Here is a 13,873-nt window from a genome sequence, read left to right as displayed (position 1 = left end):
TTCCATGTGCTAGGCATGATGCTGGGACTAGGACAAAGTTCTTGCCCTTAGGCCTTGGGTAGTGAATTATATACTTGATCAAACTTCTATTTATGCTGCCAGTAGCAACTTTCTAGGACTTTGAGTCATATATTTTCAAGTTCCACTCCTGGATCCACTTTGTGTCACCTTTTATTCTTTTATTCATTCTTGTTCGTTATATTTTGTATTTTTCTGGAATGAGTAAACAAAGAAATATGTAAATCAGACAACATCCATATATTTTATTTTTCTTGCAATTACTATAAGTACATTTTGCTCTTTAAACATTCTCAATAACTTGTTAAAATTTAATGACAAATGTTGCCATTTATATCACATTCTAATATTATATAAATGTTATGCAAAGTTGTTTGTTTCACTAATTTTCCCTTTTAAACTTTTTTATAGATCATCAACACAGAGAGATTTTTCAAAGAGACTTGGGGAGGAAGTGAGGAGGGTTTATATATAACTTAGGGCAAGTTTCAAGGGCAGTTGCCTGAAACCTTAGTAGGACCTAAGACTTTTTGCTTTTTTAAAACACTGATAGTAGAGAAGTAGGAAGAGAAAAATAATATAATATTATGGGTACAATATCTAAAAGAATTTGAATACCTGTAAAAAAAAAATGTAAGCCCTTACTTAACTCATAGTATTCTATGTTCTTAAAACATGGCACCAGTCCTTGAGAAAATATTCAGTCTATGTGTCGAGCATATAGTAGATGCTCAATAAATAACAGCTGACTAAATTAAATCTATATTAGAACCCTGTTCCTGAACCATAGATATATCTACATTATTTATAGTATTGTATTCATATATACACTATATTAGAAAAAGCAATGTTGCTGAGAATGTCATAAAATGAGAAATGATCAAGAGATGTGGTTTATTTTGATTTTTATCAACAGCAGTGATTATATTTTACATCAAAAAATGACAAATTAAAAATGAAATATATCACTATCAATATAATCTATACATCTCCCATATTTTACTCCATCTTATAATATAGAGGTTACATTTTAACAGATACTATAAGATATACCATAGCATCAATTATTCCTCAGGATTTTAAGAAATATGGCTTATATTTCAGGCTTCAATGAGCCAAAGTCTTTATCAGCTGCCTCTAAACTGGTCCAGGGTAAATTTTTAAAATTTGAAGTATGAATAGCATATAAAAGCATAATGACTACATTATCAATAGTTAATTTATTTCCTGTTAAGCAGTTCTTCAGCCAATAGTCTTTGCTTCTGACCAGAGTAGTGTGTCTCAAGCAGGCATAGTAAGACAAACAGGATCATATATCTTTATCGTTTCATCCCAAGCACAGTCAGCAACCTAGAAAACAAAAAGGAAGTAAGAGGAAACATAATTTACAGATATTCAAAATTGGCAGCGAAAGCCTAAGTCATTTAGAGAGTAGTAGATCATCCACTAGTAAACATATCTTTAAATAGGAAGAAGAGAGGGACACATTGTTGATAAAAAGTCTGTTTTCCCTTTTTAAGATATACTTCAGGGACTGTTTCCAATTGACTGAAGTTACCTGTAAGGATTTCCCTTACCCCACTCCATCCTACCCACCCCACTTCACCCTAGAGCTACATAATTCCCTATACTTCCTGAGACAAATGTTGGGAAGATGCACTCTTCAGCTGTGAATCAAGATGCTGTGCTAGGTATTGTGGGGATGGACAGAGATAGAGTACAGCTCTTGGCTTCAAAGAATGACTCATTCAAGACTGAAAGCTGAAAATGCTCTAACAGAGACTCTCCTAAGAGGGACTATTGAATACAACTGGAACAGTGTCAGAAGACATCGCATAGGCTGGTGCATTCACACGGGCCCTCTTTCGGGGTGGAGGTGAGAGACATCCAAGTCTAAAAAGCCATATTAAAACACGAAGGGAAGAAAGTCCATGGTGCTCAGGAACTGTGTGTCAAAAACTTGGTGAGTGCAGCACTGTCTCAGGGTATAAGATCAATATACCAAAAAAAAAAAAAAAAAAAAAAAAAGAATTTATATTAGCAAGAAAAAATTTTTTTAAATAAAAAATTTTAAATCCATTTACAATAGCATCAAATAACAAAATAGTAACACATTTAACAAAAGACATGTAACATGTCCACACTAAAAACTAAAACATTGCTGCAAGAAATGAAAGAAAGTCTAAATAAATGGGGAAAAATACCATTTTCATTTTTTTAATATTGTTAATAAATTAATTCTCCCTTAGAATAATATATAATTCATAATCTAGCAGGCATTTTAGCAAAAGTGGACAAGGTGATTTTTAAAGTTTAAAGTGGAAATGCAGAGGACCTAGAATAGCCAAAAGAATCTTCAAAAAGAACAAGAAAATAGTACTACTTACATTGCCTGATATAAGACTTACCATAAAACTACAGTAATCAAGACAGTGTAGTATCGATATATGGATATACAAGTAGATCAAAGGAACAGAATAGAGTTCAGGAATAGACCCTATACACAGACAGTTCCTTTTCAATAAATGTAGAGCTAAAGGTATAAAGCTTTTTAAAGGAAACACAGGAGAATATATTCTCAATCTGAATTATATAAAAATTTCTTAGGACACAGAAAACTATAACTATAAAAATTTAATGTTAGACTCGATAAAAAAATACAACTTTTGCTCATCAAAAGACACTGTTCTGTTGAGAAAATGAATAGGCAAGCCACAGAGTGGGAAACAATATTCACAAAACATATACCTGACAAAGAACTTGTTTCCAAAATATATAAAGAATTACTGTAACTCAATAATCAAAAGACAACCTAATTAGAAATGGGCAAAAGACTTTATTAACAGACAAAAAAAGATATATGAATGACCAGTAAGGACCCTAAAAAAGTGTTCAGCATCATTATCCATTAGGAAATGCAAATAAAAACCACAATGAGACATACTATATATTCATGAGAATCACTAAAATTAAGGATTAGACAATATCGAATGTTAACAAGGATGGAGAACGGCTGTATGGCTCATACATGCTGGTACAACTACTTTGGAAAACTGCCCATTTCTTTTAAGGTTAAACATATACCTGTCTTTAGACTCAGTAATCCCATTCCTAGAGGCTTATCCAACAGGAATGAAAACATGTTTATGATACAATGTATACAAGAACATTCATATCAACTTCATTCACAACTGCACAAAAACAGAAACAACCTGTAGTGTATGCCGACAGTTGGCTTTGCTTTTGGTAGTGCATGTGCCTGACAGGCTTTGATTGACAAGGCATCCACCTGAAAGAGGCATCAGCTTCAGTGAAGGTTATCTCAAATAAACATACTGCCAGCCACACGACTAGATATGCGGGCCCCCTTAAGTGCCTTGTCTGTTCTGGGTCCTGTAAGTAATAAACTCTTTTTTTTCTTCAAAGCTTCCTAATGGTTATTGCTGAAGGGTGTCTTACAATCATACTTAAAAACCACAAGGGTCGGTCAGGTCATAACACTAGTTTAGAAAGGGGAGATGTCTGTGGGAAGCTCGGTGGGGCTCAGGTGACTGTCCCCGGGCACTTCTAGATCCATAGGCTGAGACTGACACAACACACAACCAAAATGTCCCTTGACAAAAGAATGGATAACAAATTGTAATAAATTCATACAACAGAATTCTGGTGAGTAGTACAATGAAGAGACTGATAAACTCAATGACATGGATGAATCTCACAGATAATAAGCCAAGTGAAAGAGGTCGCAAACAAAAGAGTACATATGGGAGATTCCATTGTATGAGTTCTAAAACAGGCGAAACTAATAATCTAAGGATAAAAAAAGTAGGACACTGTGTGTGTGTGTGTTTGTGTGTGTTTCCAGCTGGAGGTAGGGATGGGGATAGAGACTGGAAACAAATAAGAGGGACTTTTGGAAGGAGATGCAAATGTTTTGTATCGGGATGGGATATAGATTACATAGGCGTATCTGTCAAAACCATGTCTAAAATTTGTACATTTCAATTTTTGCCTAAAAATTTTAAGAACAATAATGACAATAACAGTAATTGAATAAGGGGTGGAAAGTGAGTAGAGGAATAAATAAAACAAGAATGTTGATAATTGCTGAAGCTGGGTAATGGTTCATTACCATATTATGTTTCCTTTTATACATTTGAAATTTTCCACAATAAAAAAAGAAAAGAAAAAATGTAGGCAGTACCATGAAGGATAAAGCAGCAACATAGCAATTTTGATCAAAGCCATTTACGCTGTATTTCCCACAGTTTAATGGTTATAAAGTCTGAAAGCCATACGAGGGAACATGCAGTCTTAGCTAGTCTAATTACTTTGCTGTCATTAACTGTGAATACAAGAACCACTCAGGTTAATCGGAACATATAAACTCCTTTTCATTCACCAATAATATTTTGGATCTGAATCCAAGCTGGATAGAGCAGCAGAGACCTCTAAGTCAAACTTTTCGCACAGAGCATAACGAGCGGTGGCCTTTTCAAACTTTACGAAATGGACTCCATGGGAGCCATGACAGCAATATCAATTTGCACATAATGGGAACACCCTTAGGGTAAGACCTGATTGCCCCAAACTACAGAACCACCGCAGGCAAATGGCACAAAAGGACCACACAGCTGCTGGGACTGATAACTGAAGTCCGCCCCTGAGGGCTGTACAGCGGAACACTTTAAGGAGATGGCCCTCAAGCCTGACAAGAACACGCAGTGTGGAACACACAGTGTGGATACTGCTAGAGTTGAAGACCTAACCTCCTGCCCACTCTAGCCACTGGCTTGGGACAGACACAAGGACAAGTGCACCACCAGTTCCAGAGCTCACTTTATGAAGACGGAGGGCTTGCACTCCATTGCTTGTCACATAAGCCGCTGTACTGTCCCCTCTTTGTGTGTTGCGCATCAACCTGCATGGACACCTGACTGGTTTATCTGAGAAGGTTCCACTCAATAAACCTGACATTATGGAAATACACAAATGCATCCAAGGCTATTAATTCAGTAGCTGGCTTCTTTGTTCATGACACTTTTAAAAATTAAATTTATTGATGTAAACATCGGTTAATAATATTATATAAATTTTCAGGTACCCCACATTATAATTAACATCTGCAGACTCTACTGCACGCTCACCACCCCAAGCCTAGTTTCCTTCCGTTACCATATATTTGACTCATTTTACCCTTTGCCCTCCTCCCATCTTCTTCCCCTCTAGTAATTTAAGCATTAAAACCAGAGTCTTCAAGGTTTGGTTGCTATTTTCATCTTCATTTCTCATTGTATCAGGTTGACACTCAAATCCAAGGACCTTGTGCTCTTGTCCTTTTACTGAGCCCCTCCCCTTCCCTCTGCCTCTTAGCCTTGTTCTGTCTGGACATGACACCTCTTTTTTGAAGGATCAGTTTAAGCATCCCTTCTTCTATGAAGTCATTAACAGTACCGATAATATATGGCTGGACTAACTTACTGGTTCAGCTCAACTTTTTGGAAGTATGAACCATGTCTTGCTATATAATGTAATAATGACTCAATAAGTATTAGTTCGAAGAAAGTATTTTATAGATTAAGACCTCAGAGATTAATTTTTTCTCATGTTCACACTACAGTAGCAGAGCTGGATCCAGAACCTAAATCTGTCCACTCTGTTCCCTAAAATAGTATCTCATAAAAGGCAACTAATATTCAAGTTGCAAGTTTTTATACCATGGGATGCAAAGATCATATTAACTTACCCCTGTCTCATCTATGTATGAGCACTGGGACTTTCTGTAGTCAAACCAGCTACTTATTTACTCAGAACTTACAATAACTAACAAATGTCAAGGCCACTGAATCAGCAAATGTTCATAAATCTATACTTGTACTATAATTGATAATACAAGAAAGACCTAAACCCGCAATGATACAGAATTGTGAACAGGGTGAATGAAAATATTTCTCTATTAACTAATTAATTAAACTTCATTTAGTGCTACAAGTTTTAAAAAGCTTACAATAAAAAATAAGAAGAAAAAGCACTTTCCTAAACTAACAAAGAGGCTCTAGCTTCTCCAAGGCAGTCACTGTAGAGACTACCTGGTAAGGAAAGGTACCTGAGTGGTGCCAGAGGTGGGGTGAGCCCTCTCATTAGTTACCGATGGCCTCTGGATGCACTGCTTCCCACTTCATTCTATGACAGACAGCAAACATAAGGCTTTTTCTTAATGTTCCCTACTAAATATCTGAGGCCAGTCTGGAAGGCATTAAAAAAAGACTGCTGAAAATAAGAGTTAACAGAAAGACTAACAACAAAAAAATAAGTAAAATGAACTACATGAAAATAAGTAATCGGCTTCATAGGATGAGACCCACTTATCCTTTAGCTTGTTAAGGAGAGGATTCTTTCTTAGCTCCTATCCTGCTTCTTCATAACAAAAGCCATCCTTCCCTCCCATCCACAGGAATACACTCCTAGCCATGAAGACTCCTTCAAGGCCAGACTCAGGATAGAGAATGAGAAACGATAATAGGATATCACCTTTCTCATCTATAGAAGATCCTCTTTCTCAGTTTCAGTCTCCTATAAGAGGACTCACTCCTTTGCACATTACCTTGCTGTCAGGAAAAACTGTAAAAGATTACAATCAACAAAAAGGATTGCTAGGTGTTCTTTCAATGGAATGTCGGCATTGTCCTAGGGACCCGCAGGCTTACCTGATTCTATAGGGGTCTGTGCCTTTCACTGTCTTTGACTGGATTATTTTACAACTCTGAAGGTTATAGAAAACTGATAGTAATCAAATGATTCTCATCCATTAAAGATGCAAATGAATATTGTACTGTGGAAATGCAACTGATGCCTCCCTCTGTTCCCCCAAAGATGATTCCAAACATTACATTTTATTGCCCTGTGGATATTGACCAATTCTGCACCTATTAATAAATTCATTTCAGCAATCAGTGACTACCTATGTGTGTCTGTTCTTTGGTTCCTTTGAGCTAGCGATAAAAATCTTTCATGAGTTACATCAAATCTTTGACACATGTTCATGCTATATTTGTATAAGAGTCATGACTTCCATTTTGATAGTTATCCTTTAACTTGGCCCACATACAGGGATACAGCTTATTTGTCTCAACAGGGTAACCATTATTTCTATGGAACATAATAACCCTTGCTTTCTCATAGGAGATAACACAGTAACAGAAAAATCATTTCATTAAAAGAACAAACATGAAACGGGGAGTAGGGGCAGATAATCATACTGGAAAAAGAGACTAAGAATAATTGCTAAAATTGGGCATGAAATTGAGCTCTACTTCTCCTGGCAGGAAAGGCAAAAAGGGCAAACAATAATATAAGGTATACAAATATCAAGACCAATTTACCACTGCATCAGAGGAGATAAAGTTTTTCCTAGCACTTGTCTATCTATATGAGAAATTTAAAATATGCCTCCATTACAAAAATCATTCAAAGCCAAAAGAGTGGTTTTACAAGATATACAAAGTCATTCCTTATGTGGCTATTTCTTTTTTAATTAACAGCTCAACCCTCAAATAAGCCAAAAGCATACTATTAAACTGTCGTTTCCTGCCCACATGTCTAAGGGTGGTGGTTCTCAAGCTTTAACATGCATTAGAATCTCCTTGAGGGCTTGTTGAAACACAGATGACTACTCCTCATTCTCCTAGCACTGGTTCTCAAAGTGGGGCCCCCGGATCAGCTTCACTGCTATCATCTAAAGCTGTTCTACAGCTTGGGGTCTTTATACCACGGTCCGAAGGTAGGCTTCAGAAAGTCCATAAGTGCAACATTTTGTGTGTTGGAGTTGGGGAGAGAAAATTAATGATTTTCTTCAGATTCTCAACCCCTGATTCCAAAAAGTTAATCCAAAGCATTCTCCAGCTGAACAAGATAATCACCTAGGGAAAATTCTAATATCTAGCCATAACTGAGAACCTCTGATGTGTATCAATTTCTTTAACTGGGCCTTTGTTATGTGCACTAACCTGGAGTTCTTTGGGAGCACTTTATGAGCAGGAATTTTTGCCATTGGCTAAAAAGAAATTCAAAACTCAGCAGGATTCAAATATTCCTAAGGAAGAATTCCTTCTTGAGAAAGATTAATTTGCTACTAATTTCATGAAAAACACCTTGTGCCACATTTTCAAATTTTTATTTAAAATCTAAGTGTCAAATATGGTAGGTTGATTGATATATAGTAGGAAGATAGTGAATTGGGTGGAGGACTAAGAAAGAAGATGACTGAATTATCTTTAAAGAAAAATACTACCCATACCTGAAGCATTTCTAAACCAAAAGTTTATGTAGTTTCCCAATCCTATTCCACACAAGTCAGTATCTTCTTAAACACATGAGGAAATTTTATTAATCATTTAAGTTATGATTAATAACAATATTTTTAAAATTTGAGATTTATACCTTCTGAGTTCTAAATAGGCTGAAATGGTTTATAGAGTAACCCATAGGGCCAAATAAAGTAAATACATTATTAAAAACAAAATCTGTACTAAAGGAAACAAAGCAAAAGCTTTCAGGCATCAGAGCTGAGCACAGTACAACACTTGCACAATAAATTAGGCTCTATGCTGTACGAAAACTAAGGAGAAAATGAGAGCATGCTGGGTAATGTAGTTTCTGTTTTCTAACAACATTCACATATGCATATAAACTAAACCTGAATAGGGTTTTTTTAGAGTTAGCGATTATATATCTTGGTTAAATTTGTATCCCTTGTGTTTTATATACAGTAAACTTTTAGTAAATGCTTGTTGAATGAATGAAACTGTGTATGAGCAGTGGTTTTCCTTTCTCCAAAGATTTTAAGCAGAGCCTCATACACAGTAAAGGGCACCTAATCAGGTGAGAGGTCGGAGATCTGAGTAAAGGCAACAGGTTTCATGGGATTTGGGGGACATACGAGATTTTTGAGTGTTGTAAAGGTTACTTAGAGAGGTGTCACAAGGAGCTTTACTTTATTTGTTGGTCAAATATTTCTCTGCGTTATAAAGCTCCCTAAAATATAATTCATATATACATATGTACTTACATTTACTCATTTATTCAACAAATATTTATATGAGCCCCTCCTGTGTGTCAGAAGTATGTTGAGAATACCATAGTAAACAGGATGGTACTGGTCTCTGTCCCCACAGATCAGGAGTCCAACAGAGAGATGGATAAAGTCAACAGGTACCTAAAATGCAGAGTGCTAAAGAAATTGCTAAAGGACAATGCTAAAGGAATTGTAGGGCCCAGCAGAAGTACGGAAGGTATCACTATAACCAAATGCGAGGAAAGTGCATGCTTTCAAGAGGAAGTATTACCTAAACTGTGACCTAAAGAAGGAGTATACCTTAGCCAGAAAGCTGCTGCTGTTATTGTTTGTGGGGTGGAGACATGATAGAGAGAAGGAAAGTGTCCTAGGCAGTGGAATAAATAAGAATAAACAAAGAACTAAAAGTTCTAGCTTTAAGGCAACTTAATCGCATTATAACTCCTCTGATAAAACTCTTAATCTTTTGAGAGAAGCGTTCTTCTGACTCCTATCTGACTGTCATCTAGGGTTTCTGAAAAGGCTAGCTGCCAAAACCTATGTTGTTTGACCCACTACCCTCACGATGAGCGTGCACGTGAATAACACAAGATAGAGGCCTCCGGGTTCTACCTCTTCTGCCCAAAGATACTCCAGTGGAGAAAATTTACTTCTTAACTTTTTTTTTTTTTTCATTTTTACACGTCCATATTAAACAACTCCTTCATGACAATTTAATACAATATTAGTGATTAGCGTTGAGAAAATTATTTCCCTCTACATACAAAAATACAGATTTGAACACTATGAAAACAATCAAGACAAGTACCATAAAAAATTGGTCCTTTAAAAGAAATAGGGGGAAAATTGGGGGCATTGTGAGGCTTTGTCTGCCAAATCACTCCAAATGGATCGTCAAACCGAAGCCAGTCAGAGCGGGTGATGCCCACACCGGGCCGCCTATGTAGCGCATTTCATCCCTATGCTCCCTGAATTTCCTTTAGTTTGAGATCAAAATGCAAATCTATTCATTAAAATTCAGAATCAAAATTATCAACATTATAGAAAAAAAGATTTGTCAATGTTATATTACTTAATTAAAAACTTGAAGACAGAATCAATCTTCTTCGTTATTATTTTTAAAAGCTGCTATCTTCTAGGGTAGTGAAAAATAACTAAATAGGGTGAGATTTAGTATAAGTTTTATTTTCAGTTATTTCATTTTCACTTTTAACAGCAAAATATATTTCTAAACTTTAAGAATAAGCACATTAATTAGAAATATGAATTTTTTTGCTATTGTCCTGATACATCAATTTCTTTAAAATGCAATCCTGAAGAACTGAATAGAAATTTATTACCTATCAGACTATTAATATCTAAATACAGCTATTGCACACACATTATAACACTGTCACATATGAAATATCTGAGAGCAACTGTATTAAACAAGTATTTCAACATTTCTTATGTGCAAAGTATGGGAATAGATTTTATAGCAGACCTGAGAATATTAAAGAAATAAATCTAGTCAATAAGTTGTTTACAATAAACATTTATCATTAGTGTATTAAATGAGACTTGCTATAGAATGTCCTCAATAATATTTGCTCTATAAATGCAAATTTTGGAAAAGAAAACATAATGAAATCATCAGACTTTAAATACATGTGTAACTTAGAAAATGATTCATTAATTTCATCAATTCTCTCCATTTTATTAAAATGTTTACACATGCCACTGATAACAAAATTTATTTCAAATGACTTAATAGGCTGTTAAGACAACAAAGAATTCCTACTGACCCATTAAGAGATTTACTTTATTAATAATTTTTTCATTTTCTGCCTATCATTATATTCTTTTCTCTCAATTTAGTGGGCAATTGCTTTTGCCCTTGGGAAACTTGTTCAATCAACTGTAATTATCTGTATGACATATGTCCTCTTTAGCAAAAATGAACAAGAGAAATAGGTATAAGGATGTAGAAAAAAATGAAAGAAATCACTAATAGTCAACTCTAAATTCTGAAAAAGCAGCCCAGTCATTATGTTGCATTGTATAAAATTATGGGCTAAAGTAAGACCATCTTTTACTTATGTAACCAGCTTACAGTTGAGAACTACTACAGAGAACATGGTATATTATATTGATCATTATGGAGTTTAAGTAAAAGTAAGTAAAGAGTTGAGAAATATCCTAAGATCCTCTTCATTAATAAAATATAACTGGTATGTAATAAAGAGGGATTGTGTAGTGTAGGATGGCGAGAAATATAATTAGAAAATAATGCATATTATATTGAATCTTAAAATCAAGATTAAAAGTTGACTCTAACTGAAGGTAATGGGCTGCCTCTTAAAGGTATCTGAGATGACATAACGAAGATGACAATTTCACTGTTCTGATTTGTAAATTAAAACTGGTATGTAACTAGTATGGTTACTGGTCAGAGTAGGTAAAGAACATCACAGGAGTTGTTGACCGTGAGTTCCAAAAAAAGAAAATTGTTAGGCAACAACTATGATACTATGTTAGATGAGAAAGACCTAACAGATGCTAGCAATAAGGAAAAAATGTATTCTTGTACAGGAACACGATGTCTTTTCATTTATTCCAGTCTTTTTAAAAGGTCCCTTAGTAAAAGTTACATAATTTTCTTTATCTACAGTCATGCACATTTTTAAAAATTTTATTCCTGTATATATCCTATATACACACATGCACATGCACACACACATGCATGCACATAGAGTTATTGCCATGTAAAGGTAATTTTTTCCCATTTTATTTTCTGATAATTACTGATATCTACATGATCTTCATTTTTGAAATTTTATTTTTACTGATCTTATTGAACTCTCTTATTATTTTTAATAGGCTAAAAGTTGACATTCTTGGATTAGAACATTTAACAATCAAATGAAGTACAGATGATAAAATTTCCTACATCTAAAAAATATTTATATTCTATTTTCTTCTATTACTAATTGGCTACAATTTTTAGAACCATATTAATAGTGGTGATGGGAGTAATTATCATCTTGTTTCTGATGTCTTCAATGGGACCACTGATATATTTCAGGTCAAGGACTAACATAATCAGATTTGCATTATGGAACGCTCTCCCCTGAAGTAGTGTTGAAAATCGATGGAATGATGGAAAGAGTTAGAGATCAGTTAGAGATCACTTTGGAGATTACTGCAATAATCCATGACAGAGGTACTAAATAAATGCTTATCTAAGGTAGTGAAGCTAGAAGGACATGGTCCAGATTTCAGAGATATTGTTGAGGAAGAATTCATAAACTTAATGTCTAGTTGAATTTAGGAATGCAGAGAAACAAGAAAAGTAGGATGATTTCCAAGGTATCTCTCTAGTCTAGCCCCGTCTTACAGTCAAGTGACCTGGTTAGGAATACTGGAAGAAAAGACATCTATTCAGATCATACAGTAAAGGCAACTGGATAAATGGGTCAAGCATCAATAGCATATAATAAATGACAGCCTCAAGTGGAAGTTGCAGGTGTCTAATAATAGAAGTTCAAGTGGAAGTTCTAGACATGTAATAATATGACAGGAATAGAATTTACTGGTAGGGAGATAAGATAGTAGAGTTAAATGAGCTTTGAAAATAGAGAATATAACTGACTGAAGATCTTAAAAACAATGGAGAACTGTGGAAACAAAGGCCTGGATGAAGAAGCCAGTGAGAAAATGAGAAACCCACTGGAAAGGGGAAAAAACAGAGATAAATATGTTGAGGGAATACAGGTGGAAAAAGAAATTCATTCTTGTTTATTTTTACAGTAAAGTAGGAGGCAAGGTCACATGTCCAGAGTGTTATTACTATAATACTACAATACTAAAATACTTTAGAAGGCTGAGAAAGCTACTGTAGAAAATAGACGGGAAAACCAAAAAGATTTTAAAGGTAAGTTGAACAGGACCAAAAGCCTAAAAAACTATATGGTTTTTTTGAAAAGTAGTTTGTAGTGTGGTAATTTGAGATTTTTACTTGGTCTTTAGAAGCAATGCTCTTTAGTCTAGAACAAGGAAAATGAGTAGGAGAGTGGGAGCTCAGAGGCTGAGGCACCAGAAGCTCGGGTGTCAATAATTCTGGAAGCCACTGCTGCAAGAGCTGTCCATGGAGTGCAGAGGGTAGTAGACACAGGCTAACCACAACCATTTTTTTTTAAAACCACATCCATTTTAGGAGCATGCTAAGATCTTACCGACCTGGGTCTGGGGAGTGTTCTGTGGCTGGGGCAAAACAAGCATTTGTTATGTAATTTTAAGCTAAAAGTTATGCAATTATGAAAGCATCAAAGAGGAAACAACAGAGTCTAATGTCTGATGACACCGGATGTTTCTGACACATGTTCTTTCCAACTCTAAAGCTAGTCTCTGTGACAGATGCAGAAAATATTACCTCAAATAAAAAGTGTCCAGGACACAGAAATCCTAACTACCAATAATGTTAGTCCTCTTCTAAAATCTAATTTTCTAAACTCAAACTGAGAAATTTAAAATAGTTTGTCCACTGTCAAACTCTAGACCTGCTATCTAAGATTGTGGGAATAAAGATTTGAATCAAAATATAAGCTGAATTTTAAATGATACCTTATATTTGTTTACTAAAACATCAACAAAGCCAAAGATACTTTAAAACACATCTAAAAAACTAGTTTAAATCAGAAGAAAATCTAAGCATCTTCCACCAAACAAAATAAAAATATACAAAATTTCTTCTATCTTATTTTAAGCATACTGTAAAGATACCTACATGTTCCTGATGGATAG

At 35.0% G+C, this 13,873-nt stretch overlaps 1 protein-coding gene across 1 annotated transcript in view; it reads right to left on the bottom strand.

The window, feature by feature from the left end:
* Window positions 1–237: 237 nt before the first annotated feature.
* PEX7 (peroxisomal biogenesis factor 7) overlaps window positions 238–13,873 on the bottom strand; it is a 70,322-nt gene continuing 56,686 nt past the window's right edge. The window contains exon 10 of the mRNA XM_016165848.2: window positions 238–1,368. Within this exon, the coding sequence (XP_016021334.2) occupies window positions 1,300–1,368 (69 nt within the window). The 3' untranslated portion in view covers window positions 238–1,299. The remainder of the gene's footprint in view (window positions 1,369–13,873) is intronic.

The sequence above is a fragment of the Rousettus aegyptiacus genome, unplaced genomic scaffold, assembly GCF_014176215.1.
Source record: "Rousettus aegyptiacus isolate mRouAeg1 unplaced genomic scaffold, mRouAeg1.p scaffold_m13_p_1, whole genome shotgun sequence".
In the NCBI taxonomy this organism is placed as follows: Eukaryota; Metazoa; Chordata; class Mammalia; order Chiroptera; family Pteropodidae; genus Rousettus; species Rousettus aegyptiacus.
The sequence above is the reverse complement of the archived record's forward strand: the minus strand, read 5'-3'. Positions and strand labels throughout refer to the sequence as shown.